Genomic DNA, 25,484 nt, shown 5'->3' with positions numbered 1-25,484 from the left:
ACATTTAAACCATTTGCCCAAGTACAAAAGTCAAACTATTATCCATAATTACAGAGATTTAAAAAAAAACCTCAAGTAATAATTGCAAAGACAATTACAAATGCATTCAAAGTCTTCAGAAGATGGCTTAAAACCCAAAGCATAACACAGATGTACAAATTAGTAACAATTAAAGATTTTCTAGACGGGAACAGGCAGTCACTAGTTAACACTTCTCTGTCAGACATACAAGAATGATATTACTGCCTTAAAATTTCATATAGTGATCTTCCAAGTAATCTAACATCTACGGCTGTAAATAGTTAACACAGGCACTTTCAGGATACGTCCTACTTACAGTTACAGCTATCATATGCTGTGCTACTGTCAAGTTTTATTTATTTATTTATTCATTTATTGCATTTGTTAACCGTGAAAGTCCACTGGGCCTAGAAATAACCCATTTTCAGTGGAGGCCTGGGGAGAAAAGCTCCACAAAATTACATACAATAAAAATATTCATACACTTAAAATATTAACACACTTAAAGAATATCAAGCAGTAGTATTACAGTCATGGTAAGATAGACTTAGTAACTGGTATTAGCCTGATACCAGTGCATCTCATAGGTGTTTGAAAAACAATATCATCTGAATGCCATCACAGCTTTAAAAGCCTCACACCTGTATTATTCCTACCTACAGGTGATTACCAGTACATATTTTATATGAGGAAACAGCCTCCAGGAGCACTTACTGAAGAAGATGCATGGATGTACTATAAATACTGAAGCAAAACACCAAGACAAAACTCAATGAATGGCAGAAGCATTTACTACATGTATTTATGTATTATTATTTTATTTATTTTTTTGCTATTTATGAAATAGATCAGAAACCCAAATGGGGGTGGGGGGTGGGGGGAGGCAGAGCCAAGATGGCTAAGTGAAGACAGCTCTGCAGAATTATATTTAAATACAGGGAAAATTTACTTTTTTTCAAAAAAAAAAATCAGCAACGTAACTGATAATAGTTCTGACTTCTATATTCCTGATTTTTGTGGAAATATTTATTTATTTTTTTATTTATTTAACATTTGTTTACCAGGAAAGTCCGACTTGGAATGAAGCCAATTTTCAGCGGAGGCCCGGGGAGAAACGCTCCAGATGCATGTCTTTGTGACGTTGGAGGAAACCGGAATACCTGGAGGAAACCCACACGAACATAGAGAGGACATGCAGACTCTGCACAGAAGGCACCTCAGCCGAGAATTGAACGGGTGAATCTCTTGCTGTGAGGCGACAATGCTATCACTGCGCCGTCCTATTATATTTTAAAATTTTCCTGTCACTTTTACTTGGAGACTAATCCACCAAAAGAAGATGAACAACTCTACGGATTCTCACACTGAGACTTCTTTGAGGAATGACTTACAGCTAGTGATGTCTACTTTTCAGGACTTAATATTTGAAAATGGATGGTTTCCAAGAAAATTTAGAAAAGCTTAGAGAAAACTGTTTTAAATAAACTGATGTCTTTAAAGAACTACTTCAACAGCAGTAAACCAAAGTTTCTGATATGGAGAATGCCTTAAATGGCACAGATGGGAGACTAAAGAAAGAATAAGCTTAAACTGATTTTCTTCTAAAACAGTACACTTGGCTTCTTAACCAAATTGAAAACTTGGAAAACAGAGAAAGGAGATGTAACATTAGGATTTTCAGTTTTCCAGAAAAAGACTGAAGGTGATGATTTAATTTCATTCTTTAACACTTGGATTCCTGAAATATTAAACCTACAGGAGGGTTTTTCATGCGGCATTTAAAGAACTCATACAGCCATAGGTAAACCTATTTCATCTTCCCCTTTTTCTCCTCCAAGATCTATTGTAACAACATTTTTATATACTGATTAAGAACTAGTATTTAAAAAATACAGTTGTGTACACTTACCCTAAATGTAGATGTTCGAGTGTATTCACTGTTGCAGTCATTACATTTGGGTAATCTGCTGGCAGGCTTCCCTCAGTCGGCCTGATTAACAAAGTCTTGGGTCTTGCGTCGGCTGCTGTCCCTTCTTCCATGACGTCAGGTCGTCAGGGGTATAAAACATGCAGCCGACACCATTACATCAGTTTTTCTTGCCCCAGATGTCAGGTGCCCCCCAAATGGGGGGCAAAATAAAATTAAAAAACACAAAAATATACCTCCAACAAAAAGCAAATACACCAAAAAGGCTTTTAAGCATAGAAAAAGAAAGTAGAGGTATAGCCAGCGAAAAACAGGGGGCTGGAGGGAGGGTAACCAGGACTGCAACAGTGAATACACTCGAACATCTATATTTATGATAAGTGTACAAAACCGTACTATGTTCTGCATGTTTCACTGTTGCAGTCAATACATTTGGGTAGATTCCCAAAGCTATGGTTGGGAGGAGGAATGTATACAGCATTGGGACCAGCTATAAGGCCCTGCAAGACAGCAGTGGCAAAGCCAGCTCTGGATTTGGAGAAAATTGGTAAATGGTAATGCTTGGTGAAAGTATGTACAGAACTCCAGGTAGCAGCTTCTAGAATATCCCTGGTAGGAACACCTCTGAGAAAGGCTGCACAAGTAGATGCAGCCCAGGTGGAGTGAGATCTGATCCCCTGGGGGATAGGTTTTCCATAATGCTTAGAGCAAAAATGAGTGCAATGGCTTATCCATTTAGAAATGGTTTGTTTTGAAATAGCTTTCCCCTTTGCCCCGGCAGCAAATGCTGCTAGCAATTGTTCAGATTTTTTTCGAAATTTAGTTCTGTTCAAGTAGACTCTAAGGTGTGTGCACGTCCAAGAAATGCAGAATCCGTTCCCCTTTGTTCTGTGGATTGGGATAGAAGGTTGGCAAATGAATGGACTGATTAAGAGCCACACTGGAAACCACCTTGCACATGAAGGATGGATTGGTCCTCAGAGATACCCTGTCCGCATGAAAGATGATGAAAGGCTCCACTGCCATAAGGGCCTGTAATTCAGATATCCTAGCTGAAGTGATTGCTAAGAGGAAGGCTGTTTTCCAAGAAAGAAATTTTTAAGTCTGCAGTAGCAGCTGGCTCAAAAGGAGGTAGAGTGAGCTTCTCCAAAACAAAGTTAAGGTCCCAGGCAGGGGTAGGGGCTCTCCTGGGTGGTCTCAAGTTCTTTGTCCCTCTGAGATACTGCTTGAGCAGGGGATGAAAAATGAGGGGTGGTTCTGTGTTACCATTTGCTGAAATAGCTGAAGCGTGGACTTTAATAGAGGAAAAAGACAGGCCCTTGTGAAGCATCTCAGTTAAGTATTGCAAAATCTGAGGTAAATTGGGCGCTGCTGTGCTCATCCCTAAAGATTGGTTCCAGGCACAGAATCTTTTCCATTTGTCTGCATAAGTTTTCTAGTACTATGTCTTCTCGCCTCCAAGATGATGTCCATCACAGGTTTGCTGAGGGATGCTAAGGGTGAATTTAAGTGATTAGCCAAGCTGCAAGGTTTAATGTTGGGAGCTGAGGGTGCAGAATTTGGTTCTCCTGCTGAGACAGCAAGGAAGGTGTCTGAGGCAGGTGCCATGGAGATATTTGTGACACACTGCGCAGGAGTGGGTACCAGTGTTGGCGTGGCCAGTCTTGAGCAATCAAAATCATTCCTGGTTTGTCCTGTTTGACTTTTAGCAGGACTTCGGAGAGCACAGGCAGAGGGGGAAAGGCGTAGACTGATAGGTTTTTCCAGCTGAAGGACAGAGCATCCACTTTCCAGGCTTTTTTGTGGGGAGGCCTTGTGCAAAATTTGTCCAACTGGTAGTTCTGGGGGGAGGCAACTAGATCTATGTCTGGGCTCCCCCATTTGCTTGTCAACATGTTGAAAATCCGTGGTTCCAATTTCCACTCATGTGGGTCCATGAGATTTCTGCTTAGTCCGTCTGCCAGTGTATTCAATTTTCCTGGCAGGAATTGAGCTTGTAGGTGCACTTGGTAGCTCAAGGCTGTGTTCCACAATGCCATGGCTAGTCTGCAGAGGGGGTAGGAATGTGTACACCCCTGCTTGTTTATGTACCACATAACCGTGGTGTTGTCCGTCTTTACCATTGGTTGTCCTGGAAGAATGTAGTCCTTGAAGGCTGTCAGAGCATTCTGTACAGCTAACATTTCTTTCTGATTGATACGTAGGTGCATTTGATTTGGGTTCCATTTGCCCTGAATGCACTTCACTGCCAGGTGAGCCCCCCATGCATAGTCTGATGCATCTGTAGTTAGGGTTTGGGCGGCAGGGGGTAGTGTGAATGGTAGTCCCTTGTTTTGGTGGCAGGCCTCTGCCCACCATAGGAACTCCAGGCGTAGGCAAGGTATGATAGGAATCATTGTTTCCAGGCTGTGACAATGTTGACTCCATAGACTTTTTAAATACCACTGAGTTTCCTCATATGCAGTCTTGCATATGGAATCAGAAGAATGCAGGAGGCTATGAACCCCAAGGCCTGCAGTATTTGTCTTGCAGATAGCTGGGTTTTGGTGGCCATTTGTTTGAAGTACGCTACCAAATGAATTTGCTTTTCTGGCATGAGGAAAGCCATCTGGGCAGTTGTATTCAAGCTTGCACCCAGGAATGTAATCTGTTGAGAGGGTACCAGTTGTGATTTCTTTTTGTTTATGGTGTACCCCAGACAAGTTAGTACCCTTTTTACAAACGCCAGATGATTTAGATGTGTGGCCTGGTTTTCTGCCTGAATCAGACAATTGTCCAGGTATGGATATATTTGAATATTTCTTTGCCTGCAAAATGCAATTAGTGGAGCCAGGCACTTTGTGAATACCCTGGGCACAATAGACAAGCTAAAGGGCAGAGAACTGATAATGCAAGTAGCCTGCTTTGAAGTGTAGGTATCTTCTGCAAGATTCCATGATTGGGATATGCAGGTAAGCTTCTTTTAAATCTAGAGTTGCCAACCAGTCGTCTTTGCCAAGCATAGGAAGTAAATGGTGAAGAGTCAGCATCTTGAAATTTGGAATGTCCAGAAAGGTGTTTAGAGTAGATAGGTCCAGAATTGGACGCCATGAGTGGTCTTTTCTGGGTACTTTACTTCTTCTGGTACCGGTTGAATAGCCCCCATGTGTAATTGGGAAAGCACTTGTTTTTGGGCCTCTGCCCACTGATTTGGGGTCAGGTCTGGCCACCCGTTTGGTGTTGGCAATGTGTGGAAATGAAATCTGTATCCCCGGGACACTATATTTAAAACCCATTTGTCCTGGGTTATGAGTTCCCAGTTTTTTGCATGAAGAGCAATCTATCCCCCCAAAGGGGCGGCTAAAAGGTAAGTGCTTGGTAATTTTAAAGGAAAGTCATTGAGACGGTTTACCATAGGGGGGTGTCTTGTTATTTCCTGATTTGGAAGTGGTGGCCCCCCATTTCTCAGTTCTGAGAGCCCCCTGGGACTGAAACCTGGTGCTTTTGGTGTGTCTGGGTTTGGCTTGAGAGGTTCTGTAAGGAGCTGGAAAGAACCAATTCTTAGTAGGCCAGTGCCTACTAAATCTAGGAGGTTGCACTTGCAAGAAATCTTTTACAGTTTGCATAGATTTAACTTTATCTTCCATCTTTTTTAGAACTTCTTCAGCCTTATTGCCAAACAGGTTGTCCTGATTTAGAGGAGCACCCCAACAATTTTGCTTTAACATGGTCAGGCAGAGATTGCTACTTAAGCCAAGCTTGCCTTCTAAGCACAGACCCAGTAACAGCAGCCCTGCAAGAGGCCTCTAAAGAATCAAAACCACATTGCAAAGTATGTTTACCAACTTGTTCAGCAGAATGCAATAAATCCTGTAAATCTTTACTTTCCACACAGTCAGAGATCAACATAATTTTCTGTTTAAGCAGTCCAATAATATGCCGTTGATATTTTAACATATGAAATTGGCAGTTTAAAGCCCTGATTGCCAAGGTTGCAGAAGTATAAACCTTTTTACCCCATCTATACAGCAGCCTGGAGTCTTTATCAGAAGGGGTAGGATTTTTAGCAATAGAAGCCTTAATGCCCTTGGTCCCCTGAGAAATGGATTCTGGATCCGCAACTGGATTTTTGAAAAGAAACTTGTGGGACTCAGAAACCCTGTAGTATCTGTCAGGTTTATTGGGGGCCGGAGGCAAGGAATCAGGGGCCATGCTGGATTCCGAAAACACATCATCAATAATGTCTAATACAGGAGGTATAACCAAAGGTCTATGATGAGGTAGAAGAAGGAAATCCTTAAGCCTCTTTTTTGATTCAGAAAATTTGTGAATTTCCCAGTGGAAATGCTCCCTTAAGGTATGCAAATTTTCCCCAAAAGAAAAGTCCTCGGGGGGGGGGGGCAGAGTGAATGCCATCCTCTGCATCAGAATCCTCACAAGTAGGTATGGACAAATCCAGGTCATTAGAAGAATCAGAAGAAACAGAGTCCTGATCAGAAGATTCATAGTCAAGCTCAGCCCTAGGCCTCTTAGAAGGGGGGGGGGGTTGAATACCCCTGATTAAAGTAATAAGATCTTCAGCCATTTTGATCATTTGTTTTTTAGGCATAGGGGCCTGAACATGTGGCCTGGGTGTCATTTTTGTAGACATAGATCGAGATTTAGGCCTTAGTATAGAAGGTGGCGTTGTTTAATATGCAAGAGTGTAGGCCTGAATATACCCTCAGAAGCCGGTGCCTGCACAGCGGCTCCGGACCCATCCAAGGTAGAGAAATCCATGGGTTCCATAGTTGAAGTATCTCATGGAATACCGGACTCCGAATGGGTCACAGTAGAGGCCTACGAGTCAGAAGTAATGGGTATCAGGGGCTGCGAAAGCGCCTCACTGAGTACCGGCGAACTGGTGACTGGCTTAGGAGAAGCATCGTCGCCAGTTTTGGACCTCGACGGCCTGTCTCTGTCTTTATCTTTGCGTTTTTTCGGAATCCCAGTAGTCGGATGGCTAACCGACGTCATTTCTGGATAATTAAACCGAGAACCGAAATATTTAGAGGCAAAAATGTACCGACGACAGACAGTGCGTTGATTAAATAAAGCACAAAACCGACAGCAAGGTACGGCGTGGTCAGGGCCTAGGCAAGGAATACAGTACAAATGAAAATCTTTATGAGGTATTTGCTTTCCACAAGTAATGCAATTATTAACTTTTACTGACATCGGTAAGGAGCAAGAAAAAGTTTCCTCAACGGGGTACTTAGCTTTAAGTTGAAGACTTCAGTTCTGAAACTCGAAAACGAAAATTTCAGGAGTCGGCCGACCGGCACTTGCGAACTGCTTCTGCTTCTGCTTTGGGCACTGCACGGCAAGAAAGACTGATGTAATGGCAACGGCTGCATGTTTTATACCCCTGATGACCTGAAGTCATGGAAGAAGGGACAGCAACCGACGCAAGACCCAAGACTTTGTTAATCAGGCCGACTGAGGGCAACCTGCCAGCAGATTACCCAAATGTAATGACTGCAACAGTGAAACACACAAAACATCTGCTTGGAGGAAAGCTCCTTTGAAATATAAACTGAAATTGATCAGATTTGATAATGATTATTCAAATAAAGCAATGGGCTTGAGGAAAAGCTGATGGCATCTTGTTAAGCAAACAAAATGGGAATAAATCTCAGATAATCTATCCAGCTAAAATAAAAATACATCTGTCAAATGAAATAAGAATCTTTAACAACTCAGAGGAAGCTTCCACATTCATCAAAAGCAACAATATTATCCCTATATCAGAAGACATGGATTGGTCATCCCCTTCTCTGAAAAGAACATTGGAAAAAATTCCTGGACTGACTTAAAAATGAAAGCAAAACACAGACTCCAGTCTTGGCAGTACAAACAAAGCTATAAAATTATCATTAACAAAATGACTTTCATTTTTGAACATTTTTACTGCATCAATGATCTTTGCCTGGGTACAATATCTAATACCTAAGTTACTGAGTTTCCAATATTAAATTCAGTAAAACCTAAGTTACTTTTCAAATATATAATTTTAATTACATTTGCTTGAATAAACAGTTCTCCTATCTCAAACTCTTACTTAGCTAATTATGTTCTTCTGTCTCAACCACATATCACTTTTTCCTCACATGTAATTTACTTTTCTTCTGTTTTTTTTTTTTTTAGCTTAATAGATATGTTTTCAAGTTAGAAAGGGGAAATGTATTCCCTATTTATGAGATTGTTACATTATTAACAATATGTATGGTCATTTTAGTTTTATAGTCTAATTTTATTCTTTATGTCTTATCTTCTTAAATAGTTTTATTGCAAACAGTCTTAACACTACATACACACATTCACATTTAATACACTTTACATGGTTTAGATTAATTTTAAAGATGATATAATTTAGTGGTGATAGAATACTGCTCCATGGTGTGTCTAAATGTTAATGGCTGTAAGGAAACTCATTTTGCTCGGCAACACTGTATACTGTATATAGCTGAACACACTGTATACTGTATATAGCTGAACTATTCATCTTTTTTGAACTGACTCTATATCTAAACTATTCATCTTTTTTTTAACTGACTCCATTTTAAGATATGTGAAGGCTAGATTCTCTTAATAGCCATTGTTATTATTATTATTATTATTATTATTGTTTTCTTCTCTCTTTTCCCTCTGAATTCCCTTTCCACTTACCTTGAGGTATTTCTCAAGCTTGTGCTGTAGGGTTGGGGCTGCTAATTCGTCACAGGTTATGCAAAGCTCTCATTTTCTACAACACCTCTCACAGGAAGCCGTTTGTGCTTCCACTGCAGGGCTTCCCTCTTGCAGTACAACAGACCTAATTTCTTTACTTTTCTTCTTTATATGTGCATGGCTATAATCAATTTATCTCTAAATATAGTTTTTAAACAACTTATACTAGGGGAATTTATAAGTTTTAATAAGTGTTTATTGCCACTGTTACTGTTTACAGGCTTATAAGTCACTTATTTTCTAGGATCTTGGAATATCATACACATTATAATGCTGCACACACATCTGATTACTCTAGGAAGACTTTTTTCTCTGTAAATAAATAAATACTAAAGCTGGGATGTCTTTTCATTTATTTAAGAACATTTTAACATATGAAATAAAACTGTTAATATTAAAGTTATGCTACTTATTCACATTTACTTCCATCACTTACATTTATTGTAATCATAAGTTACTTTTGTTTGCACCTCTCAGCTGGGGAAGGAAGAGGTGGAGAGTGGGAAGTGAAGATAAAAGAGCATGAATTAAATAATCCAAGGAAAATATCAAATTTGATAAGATATCTAAATAATAATAAAGCACAAGTGGCTTTCCTCCAAGAAACTTATTTTAAGCTAACAGAGAAAGATAGTTGGAATACTGGTAAATACAATTCTTGCGCAATCATCTTTTAAAATTAATAGAAGAGGAGTTACGATACTTTGGAAGAAAACCACAGATATTCCTCAAATTATTTATAAATATGAAGAACAAGATGGCCTTCTTACTGTTATAGTCAAAGTTTGACAAGAGATTATGGACTTTAATTAATCTCTACTGGTTTCCTGGTATTGGAAAAAGTATTGCCAGAAAACATTTAGACCTCGTTTTTAGTAATCATAAAGATAATTTAATAATGGGGAGGTATTTTAATTGTATACTGGAAAATTCTGATACCACCAATAAAAGAATATTAAGACTGACGTCCACTGTGAAAACTCTTAAAAAATAGATTGATTCTCTTATCTTACATGACACTTTCAATAAGATAGACTCTAAATCTTTAGTCATTTCTCACCAGGACTCTAAATGTGGTACACAGACCAGAACAGATAGAGTTGTGGTTTCCCATGGTTTGATTTCTAGGATTTCAAATTTTAATATCACTCCTTGTCCTATATGTGATCACGATACTGTTGATTTTAAGATTCAGTCTGGTTTTAAAAGATTATTCTTTTTCTACCAGAATATCAGCATATATAACTAAAATCAAAGAGTTTAAACCATGGTTAATATCTGAATTAAACTTCTTTCTGGAATCAAATATATATAGTCTGATGTTAATATAATTTTGGGATTCACTAAACACTTATATTCATGGTAAAATCCTGACTTGGTATTAGAATAAAATTAAAGAATGGGATTCAGAACTACAAAACAGTCAATCTCAACTCCTAATGGCTAAATATAAGTTCTATAAAAACAACAATTCTAATATAAAATATAATATAAAAATAGAAATGCTAAATAAGCATTATCTCACAAATCAAATTTGGCTTTGGAAAGACTAAAATGAACTACTATTCTTTATCACCCATACAAACACACAATTTATCTGCAAGAGTTAAAATGCAATCAAAAATAACAATACTTTAGAGATCAGACAAGAGATATCTAAGAAAAATCTTTCTGATATTGGTGACATTCTTGATGCTTTTAGATTTCATTATACTCTTTGTAATAAAGTCCCAAATTCTGATGTTAACACAACAGTTTTAAATCTTGAATCACTTAATATTAAGAAAACACCAAAAGAATTAAAAGTTGAACTACAGAAACATATCTCTTATAAATAAATTGTGGATAAAATTTAAAAATTAAAAACCAACAAAGCTTCATGTACGGGTGGAATAATAATAGAAATCTATAAACTTTCTCCTCCTTCTATCATATATTTTTTTCACAAAACTTTAATTGAAATTCAATCTCAAGGAAAAAATCCTCATTCTTGGAAATACTCAATTACTCATATATTACAAGAGAACAAAAATTCACCGTTTTGTTCTTATTATAGGCCTATTTCTCTTGTAAATAATGATTACAAAATGTTCATGTCCATTATTACTAACAGAATAAAAGAACCCTTAGTACATATAATGAACTATGATCAAACAGGTTTTTATACACCAAATGCAAACGTATGATAATATTAGACATACATTAACTCTTACTGATTGTCTGAACAGAAAGAATGAAGAAGCTTTAATACTTAGTTTAGACAATGAAAAGGCCTTTGACTCTCTACACTGGAATTACTTATTTAATGTTCTAAAATTGCTTGATTTTCTCATGTTTTATTTCTCTCTCAAAGAATATTTACAACAACTTAGCTGATGTAAAATTAGGCCCCTTTACGTCAGAATTCATTCCTCTAACTAAAGGCACTAAACAGGGTTGTCCACTATTGCCAATCTTATTTGCCCTTGCTATTGCAATTATTACTATTCTAATCTGAGCAAATTCAGACATTGTTGGGCTTGATATATATTATTCAATACTTCTCTAAAATTACGATGTTTGCAGATGATGTGTTACTAACACTACCAAATTCAAGATCAACTCTTTCAAAATGAGAATCTACAATAAATGTATTCCAATCCATTTCTGGACTTCATTTTAGCCAATCAAAAGATAGGCTTTAGTTAATAAAGATGATCCTTTTACCCAAAATATTATATACAGTTCATGCCCAGTCTCTCCTCCCAGAAAAAAACAAACCAAAACATTTTATCAATGAAATAAATAAACTACTATTAAAATTTATTTGGTTCCCTAATAAAAATAGAACAGTTCTTCTTCATCACATCAGACTATGGGATCAAGGTGGAATTAATTTTCCAGAAATTGATACTTAAATTTAAGCTTCACTATTTAAAATAATTTTGAACTGGGTAGATTCAAGTTATAATTCTAACTAGAATTTTTTACATTTAACACTCATTAAAAAAGATGATACTGTTTCGGGTAACAACTTTTCTAGTAATCAGAATATTTTTTTCTAGCATTATCTTTGTAATTTCATATGATATAATACTTTCCCTACTAATACTAGCTATATAAACTTTATACTTAAGGCTTTTAAAAACACATTTCTTTCTAATGTTGATGTCAAAATCTGGTTTGAAACTTTAATTAATTTTAGCATTACCAGGAATTTTTTTTTGACAAAGTACATAGCAACACATTTATTACTTGGGAGTCCAAAAACTTTATTTGCTGGCAACAATGTCTTAAAGAACTCAAAGTTAAAGAAACTTATCAACTTAGCATGGAATTTCACTTCAATTCTCAAGATTGGTTGTTTCTACAAAGTATGAAAACTCGATCTCATGATCTTTGCTTAACTCCCACCCACTTAATCTTTAAAGAACCCCCTAAATTAATATGTTTTAATATGAAATTATTTACAATAAAACAAAAATTGGAAACTTATATTTTATAAAAATGTTACATAATTTTGAAGTTAAGATAAATCTAAATGATAAATTTTGGAATCATATTACTCGAGGTCACATCTCTTGTTTAACTTCTGTGAATAAATCTCACATTTTATCTTTTGTTAAATTTACATCCTGGACACAATATTGGCACTTTTTATATGGAAATTTCAGCATACAGCATTTTTAACTCTAAATACATTAGAAAAAAATGGTGGAAACAATAATATTTATTGTTGTAGATGTATGCGTAATGCTAATTGGTTACATATCTTTTACACCTGTCCCTCTAAGTCAATTTTGGTGTGATTTAGATGAATTTTAAAAGCTCTATTTTCTGAGACATGTTCATTACCTAAATTTCTGATATTACTTAATGTAAATAATGGTCATGTCTTGAAAAATGATAAACCTTTCGTGCTATGGACTATTCTCACTGTTGCAAGGAAAAGCATTACTAGAAAATGGAAATCCGCTGCTTCGCCACTTTTTGAAGAATTTTTATCATTCTTTAAAGAAACAGCTCATAAAGAAACCAAAGTTAAAGAAGCTTTATTATTTCTTTTTTTAATATAAACAAAAAATATTATATCATTATAATGATATAATAATAATAGCAAAAAGATAAAATATAAACAAAAGAAAAGTTAAACTAGATACAATGTATACAAAGGCCTGATATCAAAAATGGTAATCAAACTTAAAAAAAAACAAAAACAAACAAAATAAATTTTCCATCCTTCAACCATCAGAGGCAAGATTCAACAGATAAATGTCAAGAAGAGTTAGCAGTTTTGCCCAAGGATTGTTGATAAATGGTTCAGGATGTTCTTTGAGTAAAAAAAAAAAAAAAAAGAAACCCAAACAAAATGACTGCTTAACAAGTATGTACAGAATATGTTAAAAAGACCTAAAAGTAGGTCCCTTACATAACATAAGGGGTGTCTAAGATACCCTGCTATTTCACAAATGCTATAACGTATACTGAGGTTGACTATATTGAACAGTTAATGTCACACAATAAAGCTTGTAAGAAATTTACTCACTGGGTTTATGCCTCACAATACCCTTGGTGTACAGCAATATCTATTACTGCCACATGCATAAATATACATCAGTTAGACTGTGATCTACTGTATAAGCAATCAACTACATTAGGCCTCCAGCCCTTTATCATAAGCTTAACAAACTAGGCTTAACACATTCAGATCAAGTAACTATTGGTAACAAACAGGAACATAATGATACAGATTTATGAATCAAAGTTGCTCATGTTCCACTACATAAAAGAGACTGCACCCAAATAAGAAATCATTGAACCAATAAGTCCTAGACTTGAATATTTTCATTTTAACAAATGGACAGTGAGATGGTATGTGCTACACCAAAACTGCTACACTATCCACATTTGTACAGGGTTTGTGTTCAATATACTTAAACTCTTTTAACTCAGGCTGGTCAAAAATTAATATGTCAACCTACCACCTCATATTTATAATCAAAATTGGCCAGCAGTGAACTGAATGATGTCTTGTGTCACCCAAACAAATGCGTTTGAAGTATTTAATATATTGGCAGCAACTTACCAAGGTGTTCCATATATTCTGAATCCTTTAATTTTCACCTCTGAATCTTGCAAGTAAATACAGTTTGTCAGGAATGACTGAACATTATCAAAATCCTCTGGTTTCAACTTGGACACAGAAGGAAAACGGTAGTAATCCTGCTTAATGAGGTCTGCCATGAAGTCCTTATCAAATGTCAGTTCATGGTTTCCAGCAATAACAATTTTATAGTCATAAGGTAGGGTTCCTGTAATGGACACAAAAATGAACCGATTATTATCCCAACAAGCTCTATGACTAAACAGCTTCAACATTTCTGAACATAATGCATTTTTAAGATGTCCAAATCTTCTTGTCATGCAAAAGAAAAACAAAAATCACTATTAGTACTGCTCCTCATCATTATGACATTTTTTCTGAGTTACATCTATCTGGAGGATTCCTGACAGCTGCTGTTCTGGCCATATGCTGCTGGCACAAAATCTAATCCTGTAAGAAACACCTGCTTATTTATTACTTTGGGTCAACATGTTTTATTAATATGTTTATTAATGGCTGCATGAAATGTAAGGTATACAGGCTGAAATGGAAGGGAAGAGTTGCCAGTATTGGGCCGGAGACCATTTCCAATGGGGTTCTTAGTGTCCGACTTATGTAGTTAACATACAGAGTGTCTTAAAGCAATATAAAACTCTTTTGTTGAGTGGTAGCAGACTCATGCCGAATTATACAGTACTTCTATTTTTCAATAAGGGAATGTTACATGGAAGCCAGAAAAATGAGATGTAAATTTGCCAATGTGATATGTAGAGCCCGTCTTGATGGGACTGCTGCATATCTGCAAGTCAAGCTCCACTGGAGTATCCAACATTCGCGACCTCAATCTGGTCAGTGACATTAATAGGACCTGTTGGTGGGACAGATTTGTGTCCCAGAGAATTCCCCCATCTGTGGAATAGACTCCCTTACCACAACAAGCAGAGTACCTCATTACCCTGTTTCAAGCGCAACCTGGATAACTGCATGAGAAACAGAAAATACACCCCTGGGATTCCACCTGTGTCCCTGCTGGACAGGGGTTTGGGTGCTGACTTGTCTAAACATGGGCTAAACTCTTGGCTAGGCTTATAAGGGCCTCAGGGCCATTAGCCTAGTAACTTCCTATGATCCTATAAATAGAAAGATCTGGTGGTCACCCTTTATCTTTTAGCAAAACTTGGAAAACAGCTTTGAATATGCTTACAAAAGACTTGAACCAAGACAAAGGTGAGAAATTAGCTAAATGAAATATTCAGTAAAGGTTTCTAAGGGAAGAGAAAGACTAAATCTACAAAGTACATGCACTGAATTTGTCTGACTCTTGTTCCTATGGCTGACTACATTGACAACTTCCAAAAGAATATTTTCATTGCAGAAAAGGTGGACACAACTCTTGCTGATAAAGTAATGGTTAGTAAGTAAATGAGCCGGTCTTGTGTGTGCATCCAGAGAAGTGTGTAGCACTAACTGGATCTGACCTGTTGTAAAGTGGGTTTTTGATAAGGGAACTGTGACTACAACAGCAGCAAAAACAGTTCGCATAAAGCATGTTATCATTTTCTTCATTATCCAATAAAGAGGCATAGTATTGTCTTCAGAAGAACTGTCTGCTAGAATCTTTGCTTTGCTACAGTCCCCAGACCATTTTTCTTTATATGTATTGTTTCTAAAGCCCATTGCAGCAGGTAAATGACTGCCTACATAGAACGTAACAATAGAAGTTAATATGGGAACCTGAGGAACAGTTCAATTCTGCCAATCGTTTATGCTGAATTTGCAATTTCTCTGTATGAATTGTATTCATGCACTCTAGTTTCCTCTCACCGTCCTCAAAACACATGGTGGTTATTTAGCTGAACTTCATGCATTTTTTGAATGGATCATGGATAAAAAGGGTTAGAGAAGGACAACTTCAATTACCTGGTTAACAAATAAAGTAATTAAAACCATGAAACTTAAAAAACTAAGATATTTTTAAAACAGCATTTCACAGATACAGACTGTTTTTTTTTTTTAACTTTGGAATCCACAGAGACAAACAATGCATGCAAATAAATACAGTGCAGAGAAAAATGGTTAGATGATTACATAAATGAAATAAATAAAAATGATGATGCTGAGTGTAACACAATACACGTCAAAGCAGAGAACATTTAAAAGTCTGTGGCTACAAGACTTGTACAGTCTAGAAAGACAGTAACAATTCTAGCAAAATTATCAAGAGGACCCTTTCCTTAGCAGCTAGAACAGATAATGCAATGTTCTGTGACCCTGTTTTAAACTTTGTTTACGTGAGGTATTTGAACACATGCACCTCCATACACACATCAGTCACAGAAATGGTCTCCTGGTGATACTATTAAATATTCTACACTATTTCATACATATTTTGGGAGATCTATCTGTTTACAGTAAATCCTACAACAAATTTTCTAGCTTCCTCATCTATCAATAGATGTGTCTTCTAACAACCCCTCATAGTACCTCACTGCAACCTATGAATGCCTAGCCGTTTCTCTGGTAAGGTACTTATGACTTCTGTTAGTTTGGCAGAGATGACTTTCGACTTTCTTAATCATACCCTACCACTCATGCAAGCAAGTATGTCACCATGTACAGAACCCTAACGCATCTACAACAACTTCTACCTGTGTCCATGACTTCCTGCACCTCCATTTTCCATGAAGCAGAAGGTGCCATCAGTTTGGCACAGATCCCTCAAATCCAAGTACCACCATCAGCTTTATCGTTTCACCTTGCTTCAAAACAGCTTTACAAGTAGTCTGGTTTCATTCCCAAATGCAGACAAGTAGCAGTATGATTACATTCCCTGATTCTATACCACAACAGGGCTGTTTCATAAAAGGGACAGAACCAAAAGATGAGTCACCTAAATTCAGTCATGGAACGCTTGCAACATTATGTGATCAACAGCACAGAATAAGTTAGAGGACTGCTTAACCAATAAAGCTTCAACTTTTCAGGTGAAGAGACAAACTGGAAGACTGGCATTCACATTAAAATAGCAAGATACTTTTGGGATGAGTTATAAACATCACCACACTCAAAACAATCTCCAACATCATCTTGCTAATTCATAACAAATTTGCCACTCTATAAAGCATCACTATATTACCCAAGAAAAAGCCAAATGGATACCCATGAACAAAGATCTAACCTACAGTTAGGATCTCAGTTCAACAAACTACTCCAGCTGCAGACACTTGCACCCTTTGCAGCTAAAATTCATGGAAAAAAACCCTCTTCATACAACCTGAGACAATACTGACAAGCCACACTAAATCTCATTGCCACTGGAACCGATCTCACCAGCAGTACACAAGCATTCAACTCTCTGGCATTTTCTCTTTGGCAAGCTCGCCACATCATCCTACAGAAAGTCAAAATTTACTCCCATATCTAGAATGCATCCCAAAAAGCACCTCTTCATCCAAACTAAATATTCCTGTTTTCGCACAGGCCATACTACCTAACACACTATCTCTATCTCCTTCCCATTTCTCTTCTCCTCTTATAAAATTACTGAAGGACCCACTTTACAAACTAATGTGCATACGACATATTACATTTGGACTGCTTACTAGAATATTTGTATACATTTTATCATATGCAACTAATCTGAACTACTCTGCTATTGCTTACATTTGTGTCTTTTTTTACTTTTGAGATGTTTTGTATTTCACCTGGTCTTAGCCTGAAAATGATCAATACTGATCAGTGTACTACCCCATTAAATATATATATATATATATATATATATATATATATATATATATATATATATATATATATATGTATATATATATATATATATATATATATATATATATAGATATGTATATATATATCTATAAATTGCAGTTTCACAATTTTAGTATGCTTGGCCTTTAATGTTTTTTTTTTTTATCTCACTTGGTCAGACCTAACAGCATTCCGTTTTGTGATAGGGAAGGATGGAAGGACTGATTGGAAGAGGGGAAAAGGTTCTTTTGGAGAATACTTTTAGTTTTCACCAGTTTGCGATACTTTAAGTCCGCAGTTTAGCGAAAAGGTCTTAAAGCAACAGCATTTTCCACATTTCAGCAAGTGTCAAAATTCAGATTTTTAGCAGCTGTTATCTAATAAGGATGCATACTTCTTACCTTCAACTAGTTATGAAAGGAAGCCATTCTCACGCTTGTTGCCTCCACCCAATAACCTAGATATGTTTCAGCTAGTCAGAATGATTTTGCTGTACACACGTTCATCTACACAAATAATGGAGGGAAATACATAAATAACTTCCACTATTTTTTCCTTATAAACCACTGAATGGAAAGAATTGGAAAAAGCATACAGAGTGCCAGTTATGGTACAAATTAAAGTTGTTACAGTTAACCTCATCAAAATACTATGCATGAACTTCAGCTCAGTTATTATAGCTGACTAACTAATGCTATAATTATGTTAAGGTAAACATTGTTAGAAATATGGTTTTCAATACCTATAAAGCCATTCTGTCCATGGCCGGATCCAGCACAAGGCAAAGTAGGCAACTGTCTAGGGTGCAGTGCTGGGCTGGGGTGACGAAAAGCAATAATAATAATAATAAAAAAAAAAATCTGAACCTTAATAATAAATTAAAAAATAAATCAGCACTGGAACAATAAATTAAAAAAAAAAAACGAAGGGTGCTTTAAGCAAGCCTGACTTCCTGCTGTGTGTTAGAAGCTCCAGAATCACTGGCAAATTACTTCCGCCAATTAGACTGAAGCTGGGACAGAAAGCCATTCAGGAACTGGTGCATTGTTTGATACTGTGCAGGAAGTGGGGCATGTTGTTGGTTGTTTGCATTATTAATGCAGCACAATTAAATGAAAAACTAGGACATGGAGGTAGCAGTCAGCTATGCCAGTAACTGACGAACCAAGACACACAGGTAGGCACCAGTAACAGAGGAAATGGGACATGGAAGTTGAAAAACTGCATAATCTACAGAAGTAGCAGTCAGCAGCACCAGCAACAGATTAGCCAGGATACGGAGGTAGGTAGCAGTAAGTAGTAACAGTGTGTGCTGGAACAGTGCCTGAACCTTGTTTTGATATGAGGACCCACCATGAATGGCATTGTTTTCGTATGAGGACCCAGTAGGAATGACAGTGCCAGAAGTGTGTGTGTGTGTGTGTGTGTGTGTGTGTGTGTGTGTGTGTGTGTGTGTGTGTGTGTGTGTGTAAAATACGTTAGGTAAAGGTACTGTGAAACTCTGTACCCTGACTACTGCTTCCAGTAGCTTAACCCTTCGCACCAACTGCAGACTTCCATTATCTATTCTTAAATGATGGAGGACTACATTCAGTCAATACCAGTCTTTAGAGTTTGATATAAAGGAAGGAAGCTGCAGTAAAAAAGAACATCATCATATCAGCCATGTTCTTGGAAGTGATCATGGGTTTCCTCGTGTGCTGAATGTTGACAGTGTGTTTATTTTTTGGCTGAGAATAAATCAGACAGCATGAAATTTTTAATTTAACTTGCATTTTTTTTTTGTACACACATTATATCTGAGGTACAACAGTTTGTCTAGCACTTGGTGCAGATGTGTAAGGCTATGCATTGATAGAGAGATAGTTCCTGTAATGCATAGTTTAATTTCTTCAGCCTTAATTTGTCTTTATTTCACCAGGCAGTACTCCTGGCCTGCTCAAGCAAAGGGGCACATGTGTCCAGCAGGCTGTCCCACACTGTTAGCAAATGCATTACACATTTGTCTTTTTAATTATTACACCCTTCACACAGGCCCTAACTAGTGCTCCACTTTATACTATTTCAGTGAGAGTCCCAGTACGTAGCTTATGATTTAATGGGCTGCCAGGTACATTTTCATTAAATGTGAGTTTCAAAGGCAGACAAGTTTACTGTTTCTCATGCTAAGTCTGTTTTCAATTTGAGAATGTTTTGTTTAAAAATGGCTGCGAATATGTTTTCAGTGAAATCTGAAATGAAATTTAAATGTCTGTGATAAATGTAAAGGTAAAGAAGACAGTCGTTTGTACACTGACTGATATGAATAATGTTAATAATAGATGGAGTGAGACAGCCAAGTGATGAGATATTTGTATGGCTGGTGGTGGTGGTGGGGGGGTGATGTATTCTACACAGGGTCTGATTTACCCTCAATCCAGCACTGTTGACTCAGCATTATTAGTCACTCAAGTATGTTAGACCTGTACTGAGTAATGTCAGAGGGGAGAGCTGTTCTTGATGGCAGAGAAGATACAGAGAGGTCATAATGAGACATAGGTATCCTGCAGGCATGTAAGCCCCCACCCACCAAAAAACAAAAAACAATGTATGTTACTTGCAGTAATACTTCAGATTTTTTGTATGACTTTTGGGTTGTTGAAGAAACATTCCTGCAACATTTATATTATTATATTGCTTTAACTGTTTTGCTCTATTCATTGCGCTAAAGAATTAATTAGTTCATTAACAGGTCTGGGTTGTGTAATATAGTCCAATCATGTTGCATTTTGGTAATGTGTTTTGAAGTGCCTTCTTTACAGCCCCCCAGCAACTGTAAATGGTTGTTATTTATCTGGTCATGTAGTCTGCATTATTTGGAATTATGATCAAAACTGTTTGATTTTCAGCATCTACTATGTAGTTGTCATTGCATATTACTGTGTTACAGTCTTCTCTACAAGATCAGACTGTGAAGAACTTCTGCATTTAGTTAAAAACTGTTGAGCTGGCATTTGGCATAGATGACTAAAGCCCTGACTTATTAAGAAGCTTTTTCCTGTGGCAAGGGGCATGGTTTAAATCTTTCCACCTTCATTTACCTACTGTGTGCAGACAGTGGGGTTGCCACCTTTTCAAATGTCCAAAGTTAGGCATTTTTTGTAAAAATGTAAGATTTTACAGGATAAATCATACCCATGGACAGTACAAAGGACAGAACCCAACATTTTTACCATAATAAAAGCTTACTCTTGTAACATTTGAGTTGCTTATGCTAGTTCATATAACATCTAGTTGTTTCAGCTATAAAATAATTGCTTTATGCAGCTATTAAAAAACAAAAAACATAAGAAATATTTTTTGTCCTAAAATCTCAGGATATCTGCCATTTTTAGTTTTTTTTTTGCAGGATACAACTGCCCAAATAGTGACTATACTGTGCAAAAAAGGGCAGGTGGTAACCCTAGCAAATAGCACAGCACTTAACCAGACAATTGCAGCAACTGGGAATTTGGGCTAGGCTCCATAAAAGTCTCAAATACTGTATGCCTAGTAACTTTGACTCCATCCCTGTTCTTTGCCAGCTATTCTCTACTACATAGCTTAACTAGTTCAGGAACTATTACGGCAATATCACCAACACATTTAGTCCACCACAGGCAACTTATTCTTCAAGGGCAGCAGTAATTACATTTGTAGATGAGGCACTAAAATGGGAAGTTGTTTGCCAGCAGCAATGCATTAGTAATGGTTTCCTTTAATGTGGAGTTAGGTTGACTTACTTCTGCAGAGACTGACTTAGTATATGTTATCAGGTGTTTAATATTTCAGACTCTCTCATAAATACTCTTCAAACTGTGCTGCACATGGCCGGATCTTATGATATGATGCTAGTGATCTTTACACAGTTTCAAGCAGTTAATCGAAAACTAGCAATACAGTATGTGTAATTTTATTTCTTCATATCAATAATTGGTCTACACAGTCAACAATGTGGTGGTAACTGCTGGTGGGGACTCACTAGATAAGTACCTTGTGCTCTTAAATGGTCATTTTTAAACAGTCTTTACTCTGGATTTGCAGGACTAGTTTGTGTAAATGAAGATGGAATACTTTGGTTACTGTGTGTTTGTATGAAATATGTAACCTTAGTCATAATCAGTATTTGACAGACATTTTAGAAGGATGCAGTCAACAATGTAGCTACAATTACTAGGTTTGGGGGATACCTGTGGAAAAAACTGACTAGCCCTGTTGAGCTGATAAAGGTTACTCTGTCTTTGCAGGGCTAGTATGCATTTGTGTAAAGCAAATTGGAATACTTTTACTGTGGCCATTTTTATCACAATCAAACATGATGCGTTCACAGTCTATGAAGTGGCTGTTACTGAATATAGATATTGATGGATTAGAATGACAGCAGTCTGAGTGGCCTTTTATGGTTGAACTGTTCTGAAATGTGCACTTTTGTCATTACTGGTACATACATCGTTTCAGTGCTTAATGAAAAAAAATGTTCACAACTACAAATTTAAAACATACTCTATCAAATGCTTTGGTATTAAACAATAAATATAATGTAAAGCAATCAGAAAAGTGAAGCAAAGAACACATGCATTTAAGCAAGATGCTAAAAATGTGTGCAGGGTGCAGGTGGACATTATTTGAAAACAGTCCGGGGCCCAAGGTGGACTTAATCTGCCAGTGGATAAATGCATTTTCAATGAATGAGTTTCAACAGAAGAAAGCTATTGTTTATGTTAAGTCTGTTTTCAATGTGAGGATATTTTGTTTAGCAAATGGCTATCGGTGCTTATGCTTTAAACTATGAATTAAGTTTTGTTAAATTAAATCCAAAACTCTGTAATCATTGTAAAAGTAAAGAAAATGCTATTCACTCTGACAGTGTTTATGGTGATTGGGGAGAGGCAGCCAAGTAATGAGAGACTGCAGTGACTGTTGGGGAGGGGCTGGTTCATTACACTGCCTAGGGCTTCATTCAACCATTATCTGGGTCTGATTCTTTCTCTCTAGAACAGCCCCAATGACAAAAGCGTATTATCAATATCCCAACTTGATTACCATTGTCACTCTAAAGGATATTATTATCCAGAATGATACACTTATACAAGCTTGGAATTCAAGCTAAAGTGCAACACTGTATCACAATGGCTTTGGTACACTTGCACAGAACAAAAGTGGAAAGCCTGAAAAATTTTGCTGACAAATGTATGTTTACATGATACAATTAAAGTCAAGATACTACAGCTCTTCTTATTCACACTGTAAAGAGTTAGGAGGCAGACACATTCCCTTTAAAAGTAACAGTTTTCCAAGTAGAATTATGAACTGGGAGTCTATAATGAAGAAGCCTGTTTCAATAGCAGAGGTCACATTATCCCCTACACAAAAAGTCATTTTGATCCTAAATAACATCACTCATTAATCAAATCATGCTCTCATCAAACAGTGGTAACTATATTCTACAAGTGTCTCGTATACTCATTACAGATCTACGATCCCAAATATGTCTCAAACCTTTCGGTAAATACCTTCATCTTGGTCATACAGTTAGAAATATGTAATACAATAAAACAAAATAATTAATGTTCATGTGACTGTTTAACTCACATGAACATAACATGAACATAAGACAAAAATGTAGGGTATTTCACACCAGTGATTACAACTGTTGATCATAACTGGAAAGCCTCTCAGCAGCTTGAATCCTTGTAAAGGGCATTTCTTCAGACTTGTCTCACAGTTATGCAACTACAATTACACACCAATATTTTGGATAGCAAAATAACATATAACTCAGGTATATATATATCAAGTTGAAGGAAAAAAATCATCAATTAACTGAACAGTAACTTAAATTTAAAACTATATTGGCCATTGAACATTTCATGCTAAAAATGTCAAGACTGCAATGTGACGAAAATACTGTAAGGGAGAGATGAGAAAAATATGCAGTGCTAAAAATGCTATGAGTTCAGTGAGGAGAAAAAAGGAAAAGATGAAAAAATGAATGTTTAAATACCATTTATATATGGATAACAGAACCATTTTGGGATTTTACAAACTGACATTGAGTAAACTAATATACTGTTTTGAAAATATTTCTTATATTCATTCATTCTCTGATTATACTCAATCTAATTCAAGGAAACTGGGGACCTGGAGGCTTTTCCTGTATTCACTGTGAACATGATACTGAAACTAGCTGTGGATGTGACACACATCATGAGGTGTGCGTGCACGCATGCACGCACACAGACACACTCAGCAATTTTATGTGCAGCACATAAAAAAACCCAACCATATGAAAAGAAGATACCCAGACTTACCAAAAAACCTGAGAACCAAACAAAACAAGCAGCAATACAAGTTGCTGTGCCACTGCCATCGCTATTGCAGAACTTCACGTTTAATGCATTATGAGCATCAGCTTTTCAGCTTCGGAAAATGTAAACTTATTATTTGTATTTCTGTACGAAAACTATTAGCAGGGTATGATACCTGGCAGCCTTACACAAAGACTACAACAAGTTAATCTCTGATTGCTTTATACCTCAAATTCAACAATACCAGGATATCCAATGCAAAACTTATAGTGGACATATATTTGCACAATGACTAAAAATACAAACAACTAAAAGCTTTTTGTCATATTATCTAAATTAATTTGCATTTCTGATTTAATATATATATATATATATATATATATATATATATATATATATATATATACACACACACACACACACACACACACACACACACACACACACAGACATACGTGATGAGTAAGTGATAATCTCATCATTTAAAAAACAGTGGATCATCTCACCACCTACCTGTCACTTCTCCACCAAATGAGATGAAGGTCTAACATCTATATATCAGCATACTGCATGAATCTAAGCAGGTGACTTAAACTAGACTAGTTTTCTAGACCAGAACAAGGATGACTCATTTATCTTTACTGTGTCTCAATGTGGTATAAGTAAAACAAACGACCATCTGTTAGTCTCTGCATTTAGTGAGAACCAGCAGAGTTGCTAGTTAAATGTAACACATTAGAATTAAAGACTTCTCAGAAAGAAAACTGCAAAGATGCGTCAGTTTGGAGTTCTTCAGTGACATCATAGAGTGTTGTCTCAGAAAAGGGACATCCTTTCTGATCCTGTGACTCTATCTAGGAAGTTTACTTTAATTTCACTAAGAATGATAAAAAGAATAAACTAGCTCCGACCTTACCAAATTTATTAATCAGATTTACACCTAGCCAGCTTTCTCTAACTGCAAACTTAACACTAAAAAGACTTCCATTAAACCAGGAATATTTTTCCACTTGCTGGTCATATTCATGCTGAATTAAAAATAAGCCCCTTCTTGACATATCTAAGTATTCTGTTTAAATAAGTCGCACCTCCATATCTTGGTGATAATTTAGCTAAGACTTGGCTAGCTATTACTAATGACATAAAAATTGTAATAAACTTAATTTCTTTTTTCTTTCAAAAATTGCCTCATTTAAAATGAATATCTTATTAAAAATGCTATACTTCTTCCTTTTAAGAAGTTCCTATGAAATGTTTCACTAACCTTAATTGTACAATCAATAAGTTAATTGGTTCCCTAAATCAACACATATTTCACACAATAAGTTAACAATTCCTAAAAAAGAGAGGACTATGCTCAATAAACTTTTTATTACATGATAATAAAAGAAAATATATTCTAAGAATTATTAAACATGGGGTGTATGGCCAAAATGGCTGACTGACAGCAGCAGCTGGTGAAAGCACTGTGACTGAAAGCTTTTCTCTGACAGAAAATATAATCATAGAATTAGAATTTGGAGATACTTGACAGCTAATTTTATTCAGTGACAGTCAGAGAAAATATTTATCACTTCAACTAATTCAAAAGCTGTTGAAACTTCAACGGTTTGGTTAA

General features: G+C 36.4%; 1 protein-coding gene across 1 annotated transcript in view; it reads right to left on the bottom strand.

Moving 5' to 3' along the window:
- Positions 1–25,484, bottom strand: part of MPPED2 (metallophosphoesterase domain containing 2) — a 1,431,207-nt gene that overhangs the window by 717,300 nt on the left and 688,423 nt on the right. Inside the window, exon 4 of the mRNA XM_044059323.1 lies at positions 13,761–13,986. Within this exon, the coding sequence (XP_043915258.1) occupies positions 13,761–13,986 (226 nt within the window). The remainder of the gene's footprint in view (positions 1–13,760; positions 13,987–25,484) is intronic.

Source organism: Protopterus annectens, chromosome 17.part0 (genome assembly GCF_019279795.1).
Source record: "Protopterus annectens isolate FY-2018-M chromosome 17.part0, PAN1.0, whole genome shotgun sequence".
Taxonomy (NCBI): Eukaryota; Metazoa; Chordata; order Ceratodontiformes; family Protopteridae; genus Protopterus; species Protopterus annectens.
This window is presented reverse-complemented; position numbering and strand designations above follow the sequence as displayed.